Raw genomic sequence first — 23448 nt, forward strand, 5'->3', positions numbered from 1 at the left:
TAGCCTCTGTGAATAACGTTTTTAGTTTTCCTCTTCTTGCAAAATACTATTTTGACAAAAAGACTTCCCAGATTTTTAACACTTCTCTTCAGATCTATAACACAGTGTCTGGATATGTATTAAGAAAGTCAACATGAACATTGTTTGACCATCTGTCTGGGTTTGAAAATCACATACATGGGTACAAATCTGTGTGGGCTAAGACGTCTTTTAAGGATATACCAAAGATGCCAATCAAATGTCATTTTGTATTTGCATGGATTTAAAAAGCATCACACAGTCTTGCCCTAATCTGATATAAAATTCACTAATGTTGTACCAAAGGGTATTCTAAGTCTGGTCATAAATGAGTTTGCTTTCCTTTATTGGGTTATACTAGCAGTAATACCTGAACAATGTTATGGCCTTCATTTAACTATTGGCAAATGTCTTCAGGGAACGGCTCCAGTGGCTTTCAGTAATCAGTGCAAACTTAAAACATAGCATCATTGCTGAGCACCACAGCATGTCTAGACTATATTTGTTAGTGACCTACCTTCACTGACATCACCTCTAGCTGCAGCTTCTAACAGTGTAACATTATTTGCAAAGTTCACACGTTTCCTTTTAGCAGATTTGTGATGATGATGCAGCAGGCCTTTGCGTTCCTTTTTCAATCGTTCCTTCTCATGCTGGTTGTACCTCTTCAACTGCTGAGTACGTCTTTTCTTGGCGTGTTTGAGTCTTTCCTGAGCTGTCATTTTCTCAACAACGGTGATTTCAGCGATGAGGTCACTATGTTCTGTCATGGTTTGCTTCATAGAGGGCACTTACAAACAGGGTTTTTCCTGTTGCTTGTGGAAGAGGTGTCACTAAACAAAGTAAGCAAATACATCATGGTAATTTTGTTAATAAATCTATCATAACAATGAATGGCCAAAAAATATACCTATGTAGCAGTATATTGACTATTTTGGGTGAATATTTCATAACAGCATTATGGAGCAATGTGTGGTGTTTACACATGAAATGATGCATCGTGGTTCACATGTAGACAAAACTGTGAGACTGAGAAGTGAGTATATATAAATGTTCGTGTCAAATATGCTTTTTTTCTTCCTAGTGCCAAAAAATTTTAACTACATATGTATTATTCTAAATTACATAATTACAAAATTTGGTTAAGCCATGGAAATGCACAGTGTTTGTTGGAATGTACACTCAAAAATATTTATAGGTTATGTCTTAGTGAATTGAAATTATTGGCAAACACAAAACTTTTAAATTGAGTTAACGATATGCATATAATTTGTCTATTTATGTAAAAACAACACTACCGAAGGCAAATAAAAATTCAGCTTCTGTTCAGGTACTTATTTGATCATCTAACCATGAAGTGAGCGTGATCTAACATACCTAATGGAAAGTTCTTGAAAATAAGTTACCGATATTTGGACAATCAATAGATATGATCAAATGACATCACTGATGTGTGACCTGTACATGACCAATATGATACTTATCAACTTTGACCTAAATCTGATAAGTCCTACCTGTGATGGTCATTTGCATTATTTACTTGTGATTGCAAATGTGTACATGGGTTAGACAAATAAGTAGGGTTGGGATGGATTTTGACAACTGTTGAGGGCTGATTGTTGATATTGTACATTTGAAAATTTACATAGTAGACAGAGCAATATTGATTGGCGGTATACCATTTGCTTATTGAATGGATGTCCTCCATTCCTATAAGAATTCTTCTAAGGCCTTTAACTAAATATGGATAAAAATAACAATGGACTGACACTGTCTTCATGAAATTAGTAATGCATAACACTTGAACTTTTGGTGTCTTTATCTGATTGTACTTTCTAAACAAAAAAAATAGTCAAAATGTGTGCGGCTGGCAAACCTCTCTTTCATAATTGCAGCGAATATTGTTACACATAACAGACAATTTATTCGACAATTTATTGACAGTGAAGCTGTCAAGCCTATTTTGGGAGGAAAAACAATAATGACCTTTCACCTTGAAAATGTACGTTCAGTCAAAAATCGCCAAGATTCCCATTCACAGCACTGTTACAGATTTTGCTGGGAATGCAAGTTGTTCACAACATTTTAAAACTGTTGATTCATGTCGATGTACTACAGTATCCTGTGGAGGGTTGATGTGCTTGAAACAATTAGATTGTCGACGGTTATCTCATTTCAACTCAATAACGATAATGGTTCTGTTCCAACTCAATTATAATTACGTAAACACTTGATAGAGATGGTCCTGTCTGCATACTTTGTTTCAATGTGTGTCAGACAGAGAAAGTACAAAAAAACTTCCGCTTTTTAGAAACATCGACACACATTCATTGAGTTAGCCATCAGCTCAACTGCTCAATATTTACCCACACTCAAAAATTATAGTTACGGAAACGTCAAAATAACTGGTAATCCGGTGTGAACAAGATGTTACCACAGTGTTTGACAGGTCTCTGCGATGAGACCCAATGCATTACCTCTAAAACGACGAAGGCTGGTTTGCAAAATAAATCATGAACTACGGACTGTAAACTACAGTCTGCAGCTACTGTGATACGCTGTAACTATAAGACCTGGCACTGTGCTGGTACATTTTCACTGGTGTATTTTGAGAACTCAGTGTTTGAGAGGTGGAAAACCATGTTGTTGAAAATGAAGCACGAAAATCGCCCTCACACTATAAAAGTATGGCAGAATAGTTCAAAAACAAGCCAGTTCGACATAGAAAAACTACAAGAAACATTTAAATTTACCTTTACAAGTAGGATACCGTGGTTATAAGTTTACGATCTTGCTTGTCATCCAGCGTAAACTCGGTGCGATCGACTGTTATGTAGGCGAACAAGCACAGCAGTGTTCCCCGCCGACCGACAACTTCCTAACGGAACTGCTCGCAGACGTATACCCGATTTAAGTTACAATAGAGCTAAGTACATCGGGGAGGGTACTTTACTGACCAAAGTCAACTGCAATTCTTCCAAACTGGATCACAAGAGATACAGTCATTTTCGGACGTAGCCTAGCGCCATTTTCGACCACTACCTTGTCACAGTCGATGACTGAACGAACAGGTATCAGCACAAACCACTTAGATACAGGGGTGGTAAGGGTCTCGACTACAACAGGGCTTTCCCAATATTCAGGTAATGTGCTGTGTGAGACATTCCCTGAATCAAGCATATTATTCACCAACAACAGCACCTAGTAGCTTGAGCTGAAAATTTCTTGAGGGATACAGAGGAAACACAATTTGTCCCTCTCACACTGATAAATATGGGAATTCGAGCACTTGTTACAGCGGGGCGTCTTCAACCCCGCTGTGCCTAATTTGCATAGTCTTTCACGTTGAAGATAACTGTCCCCGGTAAAGTGTCCTGAGCTACACTCTTGTGTCCCGAAATAATTACCACCCTTCCGGAAACTTCTAGAATACATTCCGCCCAAGTCTCAAGCAAACATACCATTGAGAAATGTTTGAAGCTCTCCTGGTGTAAGACAATGAGTAAATATGAAGGAAAATGTGCAATTTCGAATTTTACCATTCCATATATTCAGATTTTTGCTGTTTCATTTTCTCATTATATGTTGGTCCCAGTTATTAAGGATATGTACAAAAATATTAGGGATAAAAATAACTATCGTCCTATTACGCTATTGCCTCAAATGTTTTGAAATATGTCATCTTGTGCAAAATTGAGTCTTTTCTTGAATCTCCACCATATCAATTTGGCTTCAAAGCTAGCCATTGTATGCTTATCAAGAAGTAAATTAATTACTATCGAAAGCATAGTAGCAATGTAATTATTACCTTCATGGATGCTTCGAAAGCCTTCGACCGTGCTAACCACAGAACATTATTCAAGAAGTTGATCACTCGCGATGTACCTATTTGCTTTGTCAGATATCTTCTTTCATGATACAGATCCCAGTGTATCTCCATAGGGTTGTTGTGTATTAGAAAGTTTCACCGTCATAACGTCATTAAGCAGGATGGAGTCTTGGCTCCCAAGTTTTTTAATTTATATATTGATGATTTGAGTCGTACATTGAGTAATTCTGACGTTGGTTGTAACATTGGTAGTATTTTTGTAAACCACCTTATATATGCAGATATTTGTTCGATAAGCCCATCTGTGAAGAGTACCATAGAACTTATTATTATTTGTGGCAAATACGGTGATATTCATGACATTATTTTCATTGCTGAAAAAAACGCGGTGTATGTGTGTGGTTTCAAATAGATATCAGATGGAGCGCATTCCTTCAGTTTATCTGGCGAAGGCCAACTGAACATCAGCAGACTCCAGGTTGTCTGAGTTGAAACTGCAAGTTCCCGACTGTACGGTAGTTTCACTTGCTAAGTACAGCGCCATCGTTTTTAGTTTTACTTTTCTTTCTTTTTTATATGGTACAGAAATCATAAAATCTTAAAATGGTGTTGCAATTATAAATTAACGTCATACAGTTGCTGTCTGATAAAGTTATTAATTTGATTCACCCCTACCTCTTTTTTTAATTTCTCTTTATTTATTTATTTATTGAATATATAAAAGCTGGCTAGGAATTTAGTTAGAGACATAAAACAGAAGAGATATTAAAGGATCAAGTGTAGGGAAAACAGAAATAAGATCACCTTTCCACAAAAAAATAAATCAATTGGGCACCGCAGTGTTAACAATGAAATTCAGTCCCGTCTTCACAGTGGTTGTTAGAACAATATGGGATAATTCAAATGTCATGCAATTGATAATTTAAAATTCAAAAGGTAAATGTGTACTGGTAATTATGTAAGTTTCAATACAGGAAAAGTGTCACACTTGCTTTTGTTAAGACAGCTGAAGATATTTGGGCTGAATGGATTCTTCTCAACTGTACATGATGGCATAGTGCAACCATATTTTAAAAGAATATGTGACATCACCCCAAAAACCATGGAATATGTGGTATGGACATACATATATATTATCTTTACTTGGATCAAATGAATTACCCATTGTGATGTGGCCTTCAACAGCTCATATTCAAAAACCTTCCTCCAAGGTAATTCATATTCATAATCTTTAATATTTGTGATCAAAATCTTTGCAAAATAGTTATCTATCGTTAAGTGTCTTAGTCATAATTAATGCAAAAATAAAACTTTATGTTATGTTATGTTATGTTATGTGGGTGAAATGGAAGGTGTTTAAACATTTGAAAGAACTACAGGACACACACTGTTTGTTTTGATCAATTTTGTGTTTCTTGTGCTTCACAGCTTCAGAGAGGGTTATCAAGTTTTTTTCATGAAAATCACTAATTTTGTTTCAAAGAATGCTAAATAATTGTGATAAAATAGTGACAATTTATTTATAAATTGTCAGTTTCCACTTAGAACATGATCAAAGATGCTGAAAACAGACTGTGATATATGTGGATAGAAATAAACAAAGCAACTGCAAACAGACTGATAAAAGCAGTCACAACATTTTTTACAAAGTAGAGTTTTCAGATATGATTTAAAAACTCCAGAAAGGCTTGAAGAAAGATGAATGCTCAGTGGAAGAGTATCCTAAATAAAAGAATATGCAACAGTAACAGTACAAATTTCAAATTTCTTTGTGTGAGACTGCTTTATTAGAGTTTAATGACTCGTCATCGTCATCTAAAAAGTTCAACAATGCTATCCTGATTTGTCATTTTAGAGACTTTTTTATACAGATGCACAGACTTCGCCTACAAATGAACTTTAATACAATCAAACCTCATAGCAAAAGGTCACACTAGACTTTAGCATTAAGGGAAAAGTTTAAGTGGACAGATGTATGTATTAATTCAGACTAAGACCAGCAATAGACTAAACAGATCAACTTTATTGAATTTAAGAAGCACCATTACAAACAATAATGAAACGACTTTCCATGATTATTTAACCTCTGTAAATTTATAGAACCTATCACATTTCAATAATTATTGCATTGCCATTGTAATGGTATGGGAAGTAAAATGCTGGTATAACTTTCTGAATGATAATCTACCACAAATTATCTGTTACAGGCCTTGACTTTGACCTTTGACTTGATATATTGATGGCTAGATAAATCAAAATGACCTAGTTAAATTTATCCTTTACACTTGTAATGTACATGATTACAAATATTTCTAGATGAAACAAAAATTAAACTGATACTTTTTTACTTTTTCAATACTTTTTCTCAATTTAGTTTAATTTAAACTTCTCTGGTTGCAAAATCTTACTTCACCAAAAGCAAACAATTTCACCATAACTATGCTGCATATAACTCCTGGTATCTACTTTATACTGTATTGAGCAAACTGACCTTTGACCCCATGATGATGATTGACATCATATAAATTGCACAACAACCACAATGGCTTCACTAAACTACTCTAACAGTTCTGTCAAAAACTGAAACAGTGCTCTGATCTTTATATTGTTTGATATGAAGCAGTTTACAGACTTGAGTAAAGCAAATTTTAAACCAAATACTGTATTACAGATTGTCTTCCACACTTGTGAGTGGTCATGAGTAAACTTACTATGTATACCTAACTTAAAGCTTGATACACTTGGCATTAAAACTTGTGAAAACCTGAAGCTTTCTAGGCAATACAATTGTGTTTTTCATGTCAGTACATCTAAACCAGATAGCCATTGGTTGCACTAGTGTCACAAATCTTTGCCAGACAAGTATTCGTTTTCCTGCAAAATGTTCAAGTGTAGTAAAATACATTCAGAATCTTTAGTTTATAGTAAAAATATAAAAATTCATGAGGTAAAAAAAAGCAGCAAAAGTGTATATAAATATACTTCCTTTGATATACCGCTAAGATTTTAGACTGTGTGCTGTCACATGTATATCCTGCACTTTTTCCTTCTTCAATTCAAGAATTTCTGGAAAATTCTGTGTATCAGCCCTAACAGTGACACATATGATCTTAGTCTCACAGTAGTGCACATGGACAACAATGTTCACATAGCTCATTTTTCAGCATCAAACTGAACTCTTGAACATACATGGTCATTTTTGTTGAATGTACAGGCACACTAATACGAATATGGGTCTGTATCTGCATTTCATTAATATTTTGAGTACACTGTCTGTGATAATTTTCATGCTAGACGATGCAATCACCATAGGGTTCAATGGGTTTTTACAAGTCAGAAAAGTGGCAAAACTGTAACAATTGTAACTCTACATGATCACTTCTTCTAATCTTGCAAGATGACAATATAACAGACAAATAAGTGCAACATATATTACAGCCCTATACAGGGAACTATGGGATTATGAACCCAAGGGTTGATGACCATTTGCCTGACATCAGGAGGGCAAATGTTCTCCTGCCTCCAGCGTACATAGTTCCTTGTTGGGGATTTAATCTTTCATTACATGCCTCCACGATGAATTTCATGTACGTTTCCTGGTTTGATTTGCAAATGATAATCATATTCTTAAATTAACGGACAGATAAAAATCCATAAAAAAAAAAATTTTGTCATTGAAAAGCATATAAATGTGTTTGAATCAGTGGTACCAGGGTTTCTCAGGGTCAGCTTTAGTCAAGTGATGAATTTGCAGCTTGTCAATTATCAAAAAATTATCATTGGATTCTACAGCTGTGTCTGATACAGTGTAATAGTCATTATATGGTAACTATACACAAGTCTGTTCAGGACAGTTGGTCATCTTTTGACTTTCTTTTAGTCCTGTCTTTTGTTTCACGTTGAAAGTTTTTTCTGGTATTTATTTGGTTGACTGGATCATTCTAGTACATGTGAAACATGAAGATAGCTTTCTGATATGAGCCTGACATTTTATCACAAAAGCACTGAAATGATGCATTTGATTCTCAAAGTCCCCTATTGGCTATGCACAGCCTCTTTGTCACACACAGATATTCCCTCTAGAAGTCCAGCCATGTAAAGTTCATATAGTATGGCAGTTCATTGAGCTAGGGTATGCTAAGCTTAATCATTATGGGTGAATATACAGACAGAGGGATGGAATAACAGGAATAATATCAGCAAGGGGCTGTAATGTATATGTTAAGCCTGAATAACAATCATGAGATAGTGTTGACACTTGATTGCTTATTTCAGTTAGCAAAATTAGATTAAAATAGAACTGGCAAGATTGGTGATGAACACTGGGTCCATGCTAAGATATAATACAAGTCAACACTGTCCTAAGGGGTATCTTTGTATTCATTCATTATACGGGCCCCCTCAGACAAGTAAAGAAAATGGGCACGGTGTTCTATAGACATGCCACAAACCTTAGATTAAATGTAAATAGCCATGATAATGCCCCAAATAATTTTGCAATTAAATATTGGCATTTAACGATACAGAAAACTATTGTGTACATGGCCATTATCACATCTAAGGCACCAACCACTTTGCTTGATAAGAAAATGGCTATGAGAGAACATAGCACTACAAACAATCAGAATGGAAGGCATTGACATATATCTTCCCTTAGAAAAGTTAAAACTATAGTAGCTGTAAATTTTGATGTACTTTCTGATATTCCTGGTCTGTCTATTAAATATACTTTCTTGTTTGTTCAACTCCTAAAACCAAGCTGTAGTGCAGTGTATTCAATTTGTCAATGCAGGGTCATTATGTATTATGTCAAATGCCATTGTTGAAGGATGTCTTCGATTAGACATTAGACTAGTCTAGACTAGTCCATGTATCTTTGTATATAGTACACAATTCATGGTCTTGTAAACTACCTATTTCTACATACTCAGGGAAAATATGAAGACATATCTGCTATATATTACAAAATTTGTAAAAATACTGAAGAACTTACAATTTATGTCCCTTTAAATGCATCACAGTCCTTCTAACAAACCAAACAGCAGAGAATGCCACTTGAAGAGTTGTGCATTTACACAATGTGAAGACGAGAATAAACATTCTTTTCTCAGTCAGAATCAAGATATCAAGATTTTTGAAATATGGCAACACTTCAACAAGTTTGGTCTGTAATGCCAATATCTAAATTGTCCAAATGCATTATACCACCAATGTGCAAAATTTGTTTAGTTTTAGTTGTGTCATAAACAATGGCATTTGAGTTGATTTAACACTCAGTCTGATAAATTTAACATCATTTCAGAAATTCTGTTATCAACCTATCAGAGGGATAAATACTTTTGTGTTTTGACACAAATTATATCCTGCTTATCTTCCTTCAGTCAAATTCAAACCTGGTTGAAAACAAACTGAGAATTTTTGTACCATTCCAACCCCTTTATGCATACCCTGTCGGAGTTACATAGTTGAATCATCCTGTTGTGGTCAAAAGACTATCCCCTTTGAGTGCTGTAATTTTTCAAACCAAAATTTTACACTTTACCAATTTTTGTACTTTTCAGGTATTTTTTTTTTTATAATTTTAGACCAAAGGGACATCACTTTTCTTTGGCTACAGTTTCTGATCAAAGTTTTGGGAAAAATCTGAAAAAATGACAGACATATTTATAGAGTTAACAAAAATTGACTTTGGCACTCAAAGGGTTAAACTACACTACATTAAAATACAAGCTATTTCTCATGAGGTCAAAGGTGACAGGTGTACCAACAATGCTCTATTGTTTTCTGTACAGTGCCACCACAATAGGAGACAGTGTTGCGATTACTCCAAAGCAAATATACTAAAAGTATAATACACTGGACTTAAACTTCAAGAACCATATGTACACTAACAGCAATTCAGTCCAAAACAGGTAATTTTTTATCACAATGCTTGTAAAAAAGTAAATTTCACTAAAAGGTCTCAAAAGCCTCCATTAAAGGTAACTAGTAATTTGGTGTTGTTTGGCATCTTACATTGTAACACCACATACAGTAGTAGTAGTTCAAAAGAATCTGCGCTGTCCTCAGTGATAAGTTGCAAAACTATAATGTCAAAAATTAACTTTCAAATCTGTAGGTTTCTTGCATCTTAGGGAGGAAAAGTATAATGTATACCTGGAATAACAAATCTTGACAGTGAAATGCTTCTATTAATTTCAGCATAGGACAGAATTATCACAAAAAGGGTTTGTATAAGCAGTCAACCTCTGTTACTTAATTTTTGGTGATAAGTGTTTGAGTGGGTCTAACATTCAAAATTCAAAATTTTCACATTTTTTGCCACTTTGCAATATATGACATAATATCAATAACACTACATCTCTCATGATTTTTACCTTAAAGGATCAAAGATTGGTATACTGATATATTTCAAAAAAAGTCCTTTCATCTGTTACTTTAAGTAATTCAAATCATCAATTGACAGTGTTGTTGTAAATTTGCAAGTTAATACAATAGAAGGATACCAGTATCTCTATACCTCTTAAAAAAATACCAAAATTTATCTTACTGATGCTAACATTTAAAGTGTAGAAAAATGGTAAGCTTTTGAGTCATATCTTAAGGCACACTCCACATAGATAATGCATTCAGAATCATAGAAGGACATCCCTTACAAATATACAGTGTATTGAAATATGGATTGGTAAACACTGGTTGTTTGCTTTGCTTTGATGAGGAAGTAAATTAATGTTTTTATGAAAAAACTGACACAAACAAGTTTATAAATGTTCTGTTATGTTTCCAAAGTGCTGTGCTTGTTTTTGTATCAGACAAGACATTAGTCAATGGTAATCCAGTGATTACAATTGCGACTAATATCTAACATGTTTCAGTCAGTACTAAGACACTTTATAAATTGATATATGAATTACATACCAATAAAGAGATGATAAAAATTTCTCTATGGTAGAATAACTCAAATGTCCAAATAGAATTTTGACTCCTAAGAAAAAAACTGGGAATTATGAATATGACTAAGATTAAAATCATTTACAGGTCTCCATTTTAGAGATGTATCCGAACTTTAGCAAATTTTACGTTTGAAGGATGAACAGCTAATAATTATTTTAAAATGTAAATCGCTGATTAATTATGATTTTGAGTAAATAAACACACAAAGTTTTTCACTAATCTACATTATATACACTTATCCTTTATTAATATATTCACTATTAGTGTCAAAAGAATGGCTTTTCTTGATAATATGGGGAGTGAAATTTTTTCAGTAAATAATCAAATGTACTTCTGCATTACCGCTGAAAATTGCTGATACTAGACAAAGCCTCTGAGATTCAATTACATGTATGTCCTTGGCAAAATCTATGTACATCATATGTACTTGTAAGTATATCAAGAAATAAAACTATCAATAATAATTAAGTTATAACATTTCTAGAGATGTTCATTATGATATGCCATCTTCATATTTGTTCAGCACTTGACATATAAGTAATTCAAAGATTTATGTTATGGCCAGCTTGACTGTGTGCCTTTTTGTTAAACCAGTACTATCAAAGTGATATTGACCTTGATATGACCTTCAAAATGCAGACTTTGTGTAAGGCCAGAAATAGACATGAATCTAGCACTTGATATTTTTGCTGTTGGCAGTTACTTCAGGACCAACCAACATTGGCATCCAGGGATGATTTTCCAATTCTGATTTTAGTGTGTAGCTTTCCAGTTGAGGACATCTAAGTAAAATACCGTCGATGGTCTCCCTATCCAGTACACAATAGCAGTGTAGTGACTTCAGACGTAGGGCATTGTCAGCCAGAGACAGTAATGCACGTTGAAGTTCTGGCGATCCCTTTCCATGCAGAACTAGTTTTTCCAAGGTTTGCCCATAGTAGGCAGAAGCTAAGGATATCTCATGATGGAGAGTGGTAAAAGTATCCATTCGTAAGACTGCCACGGGAATGGAGGGCTGCAGTATGCCGGATATCTTATGTAATGGACATGTATGATCAAATCCAAGGCACACTCTCAAATCTGGATGTTTCTTTGCTAGTGCTTCCCATGCACTGTCGGGAATATACTTTCCATATTTTTCCTCCCGTCGGCACATGATGGTGATTTTCTTAAGAGGTACTGGGTGTTCTTCTGCCAGTTCAAGGATAACTTCTTCTGAAATACTGCAGTAGAAGAGGGCTAGTTCCCTTAGCTTGGGACATTTCTTCACAACATTCAAAATGCAATAAGGAGTGACTGTACATGTATTGCTGCTAAGTGAGGTGTTAAGAATATTCAATTTTTCAAGAGTTGGATGATTTTCAGCAAGGAGGTTGAACAACAGATCACTGTAGACAATGCTCATGCCACTCAGATCTACCTTTCGCAACCTGTATACCATCTTACAGTCTGGATCTGGTGGCCCAAAAAGTTCAGCTAGAGCACTAAGGATTTCACCCCCTTTGAAAAACAAGGGATTTTCACCTATAAAGTTTAGGGTAAACTCTCGTAGTTTTCTTTCTTTGCACCTGGCCAAGCTGGTGATAACTTTGCATGTATTTTCTTGGTTGGTTCTCTGTTTTTGGTCGACAGCAATCTCAACAGACTTCAAGACAGTTCCATACTTTTCAAGACACTCCAATAATGAGGAGTCTTTCTCCTGTTTGAATCAAATTTAAATTGTTTCCAAAGTTGCGGATGGTGGAAGCATTCACGCCAATACTTGCATACCAGAGAGGCTTGTATTCTCTCTTGGAGTGAGAGGGAGTCAAAAATCTGCAGCAAAATGTGTTCTGGTAGACTACTCCAGCTGAACTGTTCCATTTCTGGTTTCACAGGTGACGTTCAACAATGTGAGACCACTCCTAGCAGGTATCAGTGCACAGCTGAAAAATAAATAAAACCACCTTTTGTTCAGATAATAGGGTCATGAAAAGTGTCCTTATATGGTAAAGTATGGCAAGCCAACAGGACTACACTCATATGAAATATCAATGCTCATATTGAAATCGACCTTTGAACCAAACCTGTATAACATAATGGTGCTCAGCTTTCTAAACTGGCTCTGTGCTGAAAGCAAAATACTAACCAAAACTGTAGAGGACTGACTCACTTCCATAACATACAATTACATTGTTTTCTATGCACCCCATACGGTGGTCATTCCCACTGCACTGGTAGAGTGTCTAATATGATTGACATATCAAAATGTCAGACATTTTTACAGCGACGGTGGTCCTTGTCCCCTCGATCATCGACGATTTGTCGTTTAGACACCTGTTTCGCAAACGCATTATAAACAAATGCAGACACTGACTGCAGTTCAAGTTGAGTTATACGATACAGCAGCCGACATGCATTACATCATCTAGCCTTATCGCTAAATCTAACGTCACCCTGTTCTCGATCCCATGATGGTTTATTCAACACGGACTGTTTTGCTGCACACTGCAGACATGAATGACCCGCATTATTCTGGTTGACAATGCCACACTTTATGAAATCAACAGAGAAGACTGACGAAAATCAGTTTTATACACTGCAACACGGGGTTACACTTACACTGAGGCATCTCTAATGACAGAATCCAAGACGGGGTCTATTGTTGACTGATTACCAGTTGATTATATACGCACCGTTATACGTAAATAACACTTTTTTTCTATTGTAAAGAACAACAATACGCTATCTGTTTATATCATCAAGAGAAATTCCACTTACCGGATCAACGAAGGTAGTCCGACAACATAAACATCGCAAGTTGCAGAAGTTATTGCGCACTGCGTTCGTCGTCACACATTCCTGCACAAATCAGATCGCATGATCCAGCGTTGTGAATTTGGCTGCGGCGGATGTTGTGAAGCCAGGTATTCCAATTTGCCTCTAGAGGGCGCCGTAAGCAGACATATAGCTTAAGCTTAAAATCTTTAGGGACTGGTCAGTTTCTTCGGCCTGGTGGGGGGGGGGGGTGGATTATTTTTTGCCAAAAAGTGGCTGACCCCCCCCATTCCAACTTTCGAAAACAGGGTGACCCCCCTGTGCGCGACAAAGGTAAAACAAAAGGTGGAATATAAATTGAATAATTCAGTGTGTGTATATATATATATATATATATATATATATATATATATATATATATATATATATATATATATATATATATATATATATATATATATATATATATATATATATATATATATATATAATTTTATATCATTCAGTCATTCTGTGTTTTAATGAAATTGTTGTCATGTCAATTGTAAGATAGGAACTTAAAAGTGTCAATTCTAAAGTTTGAATACAGTATTTTGAATGAGCTGTGAATGTACTCCACTCTTTTTATGCATAAGCAGATGTCCAGAACTGTTGTAAGAAAAATGTGATTGTGAAATATTAGTGCATGTTGCTTTCTAATACTGAATTCTCATAGAGAAAACAGAAAAGTATCAGGAACTTGTAATGCTTTTCATATGAACTGCAGATTTCATAATGATTAGTACACTTTGCAAAACAGACTTTTAATTTACAGACATCAAGATATATCTGACATATATCTCTGATATATTAATTTACTGCGCCCAAAGGGCCCTGAAAAATATTAAACATCCAGATATCTCTGATATGTTTATATATCTGATATATGAAAGTCATGCAGGTGAAAGCCATGCTGAAAAATATTGTTTGATATTTTAAAGAAATGTTCCAAAAGGGCACGCCGAAAAATTTTAAACATACAGGTATCTCAGATATATATATGTCTGAAATATTAAAGTTTGCACTAGGACAGGGCTCTGAAAAACATGTCTTATTATTATTGAAGTTACGCGCCCAAAGGGTGCGCCGAAATATGCAACTGAATGAAATTTGTAGCTGGCACAATGCATTTTTCGCAAATATGAGCCATGTCGAAATTAAAAAACACACTGACCCTCCCTATTGGGCATTTAAAAAACATGGTGACCCCCTATCACCAAAGTCAAAAACAGGGTAACCCCCTCCCCCCATGAATCCACCCCGCCCCCCCCCCCCCGCCAGAGAAACTGATCAGTCCCTTAAATGTCTGATTTTTAAGGTTTTTTTCAGAAAAGTTGCATTGTAATCTTGACACATTCACAGTTATGTAGATTTGTTTTATTTGCGACTTTGTTGAAATAAATTTATCTTCTTCAAAAAAAGGCTTAAAATGTGCGAGCATTACTGGTGTTGACTGAATCTTATTTCTGATATTCTTTCTGGAAACTAAATTATTGCCACAGGATATCACACATAAGACAGTCTGCAGTGCATAACTGAAACTGACCACTTGTGGAAATGGAGTATTAGCATTGGACCATCTTGAAGGGACTTGGAAGATTTTCATAAACAAAAGTTAAGTCACAGTTGACTTATTTAAAGACTAATACATGTACACTACCCTCGATATACTTCAGTTTTCTTTTTTCTTCTTCGTTTTCTTGCTTAACATCAAATGGCTTTGGGAACGGACTAGACTAGCATTTGCTATTTTCCGTTTCCATTTACCCTTTATCACAGCACAACTCAGATGTACATTCATTATTGAACTGTAATATTATTATGATTAAGGGTAATAAAGATTATTATTATTATTATTATTATTATTATTACACTATGCAACGAAAAAACCCTTAGTCAAAGGAAAATAATATCTCTCTCCGCAGGTACTTTATGACATCCAATAGTGACACACCATGGCCATTTCATTAACAGATTCTACCAGGTTTCTGCTCCACAGACTCTCTATTGACTCAGCTGACCTCTTGTCAGCTATGCGACCTACTAGTATGTGGCTTGTTCCTGTCCAAATGCTTTTTTTGAAGAGTAACAAACACAAGCAGATAGTAATAACAATAATATATATTTTGTCTTTACCGGTAAGAATGGCTGATAACTCGATGGTGAGGGAGTGGTCAGCCCACTGGACATTTTGCATTTGTGATGTCATTTCCTATACCACTCCTCCATATAGGGTATGTACATTCAGTCTTACGAATGTGCAGAGCAGTATATAAGGCCCAGCATCTGTAGCTTTTGACATTTTTTTTGTAATTTTTCTATGTATCAGTATTGATTCTTTCTAGACTTTCTACAGTATGCTGAAACATGTACCACCAGGCATTTCACGTGTCAGCATAGACTGTGTATTTGCATCCTCAATATTGTTATTGTCGATAGTTCATTTCAACAATAACATGCACGTACATGCTGCATTGACCTGCCAAACACTGGTTTTTTCACCGTGCCATTTTCTACCAAAAATCTGTATTTGATCTGATGAATAGCCAAAACTCTTAGGGACAGATGATCACTGGACATGTACTTTGAAATCACGATAAAGAACGCCCTCTTTTGGTGGTACGATGCGACAAATCGCACGTATGACCCGATGACGTCATATGTATCCACTTCAAATCGGGATGTGTCGCGCTTCGTAACATGAGCACGTGACAACTTTCGGACCGCATCAAAACATCAAAACGTCTTCACTACACAACACGGCCACTCGGAAATTTGTAAATTCAAGTAATCGAACATGAAATTCTAGCCTGTTCATGCAGATTCCGCAATCAAGATTGAAGGTTAGTAAATAACATTCAGAAGATCAGCTCTGAACTACAACAGATTACAGTGATGTCAGTGTACATGTACCTTGTTAGCGAATACAGTAGTTCAGAGTTGAAGTTTGTCGACAGTACACACCGACACAGTTCCATCTTAATGAAGATCTTCGATCGTACTGCTGTTTCAAGTATATTTCAAAAAATATGACAGTTGTTACCACCCCGGTTACCACCACGCCGGGGTGCCAGTTCCCCCGGGCCGGTTCCTAGCTTACATCATGCGACAGATCATACACTGCATGCAGCGACGCCATGATAATGATATCGCCTAATTCGTCAGTTGTAGGGCAACACACATATACCTCAGTACTTACATTACCATAGTTTTGACATATGACCAAGAACTGCCAACTTTAGGAAAGTGTGTTAATAGAGAAAACTTACTTTTTGTGATAAGACTTCCTGCAGGACGCATACATGAAATCAAATCGGTTAGACTACAATGCAATCACATGAATTTGTTCAAATTCACTTTGAACTTGAAAGGGTTTTCGTTAAAGGAGGCACCGTGGTTAAGGTTAGGGTTAGTTTTAGTGTTACATCAATCAAAAACATAACATATAAAATTAGAAAAGAGAAGACTGGGGAGGGAGCCCTTAAGGGAAGTCTTTCCTTTTTCTTTGTCCAGATCACACATCATTTGCTGATAATCTACATTATTTTTCTTGTTTGAACATATAACTTTGCAAAAGTGTATTTTCACCCTTGTAATGCAGAACTATGGTACATAACAGTACTAGAAGAGTAGAATTTAGTCTTTCTGGTAAAGAATTCTGTGTTACAGAATAATGCAGCATATTCCCTCATTCCCTATATACAGGGGTGCTGAGTGAGACATAACCCTTTTGGATTAGGATTCATAAACTATTATACAATAAAGACTTAGTTTATTGAGTGGTTTCCTTCACATTGTAATAATTACCTACCTTTAAGACTTGCAAAAGATATAATCAGTTATTAATAATTGTGCATTTAATGTCAAGCAAACAATTTTAATATATAAGGCAGTACATCCAATTTTACACAGGCAGTGCTATGGAACCAGGTTCTACCACAAATGTAAGGTGTAAATGTTGGTTATGATATAATTTTGTGTCAGTTTTGTTCTCAATATACAAAGTGTTTGGATAGAATACCCATTCACAGACAGTTGCCAGTCATGTTTTCCAGTTTTTTGTTTAATATTTAAACATTGAAATATGATACCCATCTATGAACAAGGTACACTTTGCATCATATGTTATTGATAATATGTGGTCAACAGATTCATCTCAATAGTTCTTGAATGTGTGACTTGTCCTGAAAGAAGGAAGATTGACATAGTGCTGCCTTTCCAGATATTTAAAAATGTCAAAATATTTGCGCTCCTTGTAGTAGATCTATTATATAAGTAGTTTAATATTAACTTATTACCAAAGATGTTTTCTCACATAACACCAGGGTGACATGAGTATAAATGCCATTTATACTTTTTGCCATATCATTACTACAGAGGACATCAGTTGAAATTGTCATGACAAAACTGACCAATGATTGACATCAGTTTAACCTCCACTGAGCTGTACACATCACCAGGTTCATTTGGAAGAATTGTAAATGAGTAAGATATTCAGACTAAGTGGGCGTAATTAATGCCTTACTTAGATTTCCTTTTGTTCTAGATATTAGATAATCACTTCAATTTGATGTATTACCACAGTAGCCTTACAGATTATATCCAATTCCATCAAACTACAAAACACAAGGGCATATGATTAATTAGATGCAATTTTATTTTGCAATATCAATTAAATTCACAGAGTATTTCAATGATGCTTTGTCGATTTCTCACAGGAAAGAAAATTTTCAATCAAGGCAAGTGACGGAATGGGAACATGAATTAACATTTCCTGGAGAACAATGATGAGTTAACATCTGTTAAAAGTTGCTCACCTCCAAGTGAAGTGAGTCATATGATACAAAGATACCAAGATCTGAAATCACTGGCAGTATTTGAGTTGAATAATGTCTGATAATGAACTGAATTTGGAAGTGGATGTAAGTACCCATCCAGGGTTATTTCTGAGAGGTGATCGGCACAAGGAAGGAGCAGCTAAAGAACAGGTATGTAATATTATTGCTTACTTGCAGCAATTTACTTACAAGCTTTATTTTAGCATTGTTCAGGTGAAGAAACATGAAATAGGTTTTAAAAACTATATCATGAACTCTGATACTATCTGATTGGCTAGCCTCTATCATTTTGCTGTTGCATACATATTGTAGGTTGTAGGAGTACATGTAACTGCTTGCTAATTTGTGAATGTTGATACCCATATACATACATGTACATTGAAAGGCACTGTCAAACTTCTGGAGGTAACATTTGTTGGGTAATGATTCCTAAACTTAACCAGTAAGTTGCTCATTACAATTAAATCAGTGCCCAAATGCCCAAGGGTCACCACTGTATCGTAAATAGATGAATCAGGATATAGATTTTTGATGAGGTGTCTTAAAAATTTGGAGTGAGTGTTAGGTATATTTTGTTATTTCTATGTGTGTATATTTAACCCTTTTCCTGCCAAGTCGGTGAAAATCTGCTTGAAATTCGGTGTAGCCAGAATCTAAGCACTGGTGACCGTTATTCTACCAACCCGGTGGAAATCAGGCCCTTTTTGGGTACCCCCTTTCCTGCCAAGTCGACGGCACTACGTTTTGCTATACCCTGTGCGTTTAGGGGTCATCCGAGGAGAGGTTTTCTGACAAGGAACGCTTTTTCCCCTCGAAATGGGTTCGCAGGGAGTCGATAGACAGGGAAAGGTGCAGAAACCTGTCCGCCAGTCCCCAACACCCGAGGGGGGCTGGTTTTTTTTTACCGCTTTTTAGCGGACTTGGCAGGATAGCATGGTGACGTTTTCTGGCGGAGTTGGACGTACTTGGCTGCCTGGCACTATAGAGATTGCTGCCGAACTTGACCAACTCGGCAATGCTAATCTAGAAGGCTACCTCTTGTAAACGACTTGGCAGATGGTGCCGATGGTGCGAGACGAAAGTCACTTATTCAGTTGTGCATGACTGAAAATGAGAACGTATTTTTGGCGGGACGGATCGATTTGTTCCTCCGATGGAGCGGATGTGAACGACTCGGAAATACCATTACAAACTGGTGTCCGACGTACAAAGCTGGGCTTCAGCTCTGCAAGTTCAAGCCGGGCAACGTCCTTCACCGCCTTGGCCGTGCCATTCAATGGACGTAGCTTTGGATTTTTTATTTATTCCATCGTCCGAAGTATTGGCTTTGGTTTGCAGGCAAACGTTTCCTCTTGCCGACGCATTGCTAACTACGTACGCTGTTTGCGTACAGAGAATTCAAAAGGGTACATAAGGTCAATGCTACGGGATACCGCCTGCACTTAGCAGTTACTGCTTTTGTTATGCAAACCAGCTAGCAGTACAATATGGCTGCCAGGCATGTGGACACGTCGATGGCTAGAACAATGGAAGCATATTGCGTTGTACCCATGCATCGCAAAAGTGAGACTGACGACTTGGGTGTAGTGACTGGTTATCACTGGTTAGCTGCAGCCCAAGCCATGTAGGTACAAACCCGTACCTGACTGAGACCACTCGATTAAGTCGGTAATGAATGGTAACACTCGTAAGCCAACTCCCAAATGAGCTGGCTAAACTACGTGGAGCTGTGCTTCAATGGCTCAGCCATGTTGTTAATACAACGGCAAAAACGTAGTTTTTGTGCTACACTGCCAAGTCGTTGAAGGTACGTATTCAATTGACCCTACCCTGGGGAAACAGGACAGGTTTGCCGGTGCTGCCACACCCCTAGCACGACCCCCAGGGTCTCTGACTAACAGACGAGTGAGGTGATGTTTGTGCCTAGCGGACGTGCGCAATACTGAAGGAGTTTATTTCAGAAAAAATAAACATGAAACGGCAATAAAATGACGCACTCCCAGGGGCAAACAAAGCCGGTGACCTCAATTTTTTTCTGCAGTAACCCTTGAGCTCCTTCCCCTGTCTACGGGCATGTAGAAATTATTGAAGTCTAACACGTATAAGTACGGCTAAAACTACCCTGAAAATGGGCGATTTCTGCCAAAATACCTGGCAGGATAACATGCAGGAGAGCCAATCTTTTGCAGGCACATATTATGGGGCGGTTTTCTACTGACTTGGCAGGATAACGGACAAGGGCGCTTGGCAGGAAAGGGTTAAGGATGCTGGATAATACAGATAATTTCTCAAATAATGCAATATTTACAAATAACTTTTTTCCATTGAACAAGATCACAATTCTTCAGAAAATTTACAGGTGAATGGTATGATTTGACAAAAACAAATATTGTTGTTTTGTTGTTTTAATTTTGATGTCAGTTTCAGAAAGGACCTTTCTTCAAGGTAATATGTGCCTCGAAAGTGAAGACCTAAACTTTTGCTCAAACTTTCCTCAATGAAACTTTCGACCATTCTCTTACCAAAGCAAGAATAAAAATCAGGGGTCACCATGCAAACTTTGATACTAGAGAGACAAAGTGCCTGAAATTTGCCGATATTTGAAATTCAAAATGGCCGCCATCCTTGTGTTAACTCTATGGGGAAAAATAAAATTTTCGATTTTTGAAAAATAAGACAGTGAAAACTTTTCTTTCATCAAGAGCTTCAAAATGAGCCCCCACAGATGTAGGTCAGAAGAGAATTGATAAAATTTGAAAGCCTGAATTTCTGTCCCCGAGGCTCGTTCTACCGTAATTAAGGCAGAGCTGTCAACAGCATCATCAACAGAAAAGTCAAAGCATAAGTTTTAGTGCTTAGTCTGTGGGCTGACCCAGCTGTTATACATAATGAAGATTAAATGGAGGGGGGGTCATCCTGTCTGTGGCTGTGCTACTTTCTTGTTGATATAAGTTGCCCCTTCCCAGAAATTGGCAATGAATGTTGAGCAAATGTGAAGCAAATTTAGCATTTGATGCATATTCATAGTTCATCAGTATTGTAGCTTTCCAATCACTGCAAGACTTTGTCAAATAAAGTTTGGTTGCATACCAACTGGTAATCGCTGCAGCGGCTGCGATTACCAGTTTTGGTACAGCTGCCATTTTAAAATTTTGGATATGCACAAAGGATTTTGGGATACGTTGTGCATAGCAACAGACCAGTTGTACAGGCCTCATAAGCACAGTTGCTGACAGGATGACCCCTTCCCGTTTAAATGTACATTAGAATGATCAAAATTGGCCTAAGTGTTTTATGTTTATCCATCTTCACAAATAATATTAACTGATACTTTCCGCCCCAGACATGTACACTATTTTGTCTCTGCAAATTAAGAAACATTCAATATTGTTGACATTAGACTGACAGTTTCTCTCACCATCTTCTGTAATGACAGGAAAAACACCTAGACAGCAGTAAATTGCAGAAGAAGAAAATGCAAGACATGAAAGAAGATGGAAAGACTATTTTTGTGGTGGGAATTTGTGCAATGGCCAAAAAATCACACTCCAAACCTATGAAGGAAATACTCAGTAGACTTGAAAAATTTGAATACATTGTTACAGATGTATTTGATGAGTGTATGATTTTAAATGAACCTGTGGAGAACTGGCCGCTATGTCATTGCCTTATATCATTCTTCTCTCAAGGATTTCCGCTGGAAAAAGCAATAGAATACGCTGAACTCAGGAAACCATTTGTTATCAATGATCTTTACCAACAATTTGGCATACAAGACAGGTGAGTGAGGTTTTTGTCTTCAAATCAACAGTATACATCAAATCATCTTACTTGATGAACAGTTCCCCACTCATATAAAAGTACTCCTGCTTTATAGTAATAAAGCATATCCTTTGACTTTAGCATAGTCCAGGTAAATTGAACCATTAAGGTGAAATTTAAAAAAAAGGAATGGAAGCTCTGTACATTTTGCCAAGTAGGGTTCAAGTTTTGGGTTATATACAAAATTTGTTAGTTCACCATTTTATTTTCATGGATATTTCTAAATTATATTTTCTCCAATAGTGTACACAGAAAATGTGGTGAAGGGGAAACATTTCAGTTCATAGTATCATGGTTTTCAAATGTAACAGTTTCAATGAAGGTAAAATTTTCAATGAGGTTGAAACATGGAATTTTAATAGTGGGTGGAACTTTTGTAATCTGCAGCCAGGTATGGTAACACAAGATAGAGTGATAATAATATATTCAATTTCCATTCTACTTTATTTCATTTTCATCTCCATATATGGGATCAACCACTTTTACTGTGACATTTTACCAAGGTTTAGTATCAAGATTGAAGCGTCAGCTTTAGAATGAATTTCAATGTAAGACCTTACAGAGATGTAGAAAATTTTAGTCACAGGCGGTAAAAATAAAAAGTACAGGCGGTTACAAGTAGTGTATGTGCACATTTACTTTGTGCAAAATGTCCTGATGTTTTACCAAAACTAAATTTTCACAGCTGGCAAATTTCAGCTGACAGCCAGTTGTTTTTGCCAGCTGCCAGCTATTTTTTACATCTCTGCATCATAAAGATGGGACTTCCAAGTAGGCCATAATATTCTATATGTGTACACTAGTTGTTTATATCCTCACAGATTGTTGATGACAAGACAGTCAGATCAGCTATTGTTTGCAGAATTCATACAATATGATATTTTATGATTCTGTTCACAGGAAACATGTATATAGTATATTAAAACGAGAAAGTATAGGATTACCCAGATATGCCATATTAGATAGAGATTCTACCAATCCTGCAGGTAGGTGTTCAATGCTTGTCAGTTTATAGATTGAGTCATATCAAGACCTGTCCATTGTGGCTGTAACAATGATCCACAATGTCGGGATCACTTTTTCCTCTAAATTAACACCAGGAAATGGTGATATTGCCTTCAATTATGCATGGCATCTGTGGTTACAATATAATTTCTGACAGTGTCACCTCAGTGACATCGATTCAGTGAT

The 23448-nt window shown here is 36.3% G+C and overlaps 3 protein-coding genes across 3 annotated transcripts in view; 1 reads left to right on the plus strand and 2 right to left on the minus strand.

Moving 5' to 3' along the window:
- Window positions 1-3249, minus strand: part of LOC139117483 (protein phosphatase 1 regulatory subunit 16A-like) — a 103592-nt gene extending 100343 nt beyond the window's left edge. Inside the window, exons 1-2 of the mRNA XM_070680616.1 lie at window positions 2772-3249; window positions 536-851 (exon numbers count right to left, since the gene is read on the minus strand). Of these exons, the coding sequence (XP_070536717.1) occupies window positions 536-800 (265 nt within the window). The 5' untranslated portion in view covers window positions 801-851; window positions 2772-3249. The remainder of the gene's footprint in view (window positions 1-535; window positions 852-2771) is intronic.
- Window positions 3250-11471: 8222 nt separating this feature from the next.
- LOC139117729 (F-box/LRR-repeat protein 8-like) lies at window positions 11472-16736 on the minus strand. Its single transcript, XM_070680971.1, has 2 exons — window positions 16698-16736; window positions 11472-12500 (listed from the first exon to the last, which is right to left on the minus strand). Exons 1-2 carry the CDS (start codon window positions 16734-16736, stop codon window positions 11472-11474), a joined length of 1068 nt encoding a protein of 355 aa, XP_070537072.1.
- Window positions 16300-23448, plus strand: part of LOC139117484 (inositol hexakisphosphate and diphosphoinositol-pentakisphosphate kinase 2-like) — a 36954-nt gene continuing 29805 nt past the window's right edge. The window contains exons 1-4 of the mRNA XM_070680617.1: window positions 16300-16440; window positions 18316-18585; window positions 21872-22215; window positions 23158-23243. Of these exons, the coding sequence (XP_070536718.1) occupies window positions 18487-18585; window positions 21872-22215; window positions 23158-23243 (529 nt within the window). The 5' untranslated portion in view covers window positions 16300-16440; window positions 18316-18486. The remainder of the gene's footprint in view (window positions 16441-18315; window positions 18586-21871; window positions 22216-23157; window positions 23244-23448) is intronic.

This window comes from Ptychodera flava, chromosome 18, assembly GCF_041260155.1.
Source record: "Ptychodera flava strain L36383 chromosome 18, AS_Pfla_20210202, whole genome shotgun sequence".
In the NCBI taxonomy this organism is placed as follows: domain Eukaryota; kingdom Metazoa; phylum Hemichordata; class Enteropneusta; family Ptychoderidae; genus Ptychodera; species Ptychodera flava.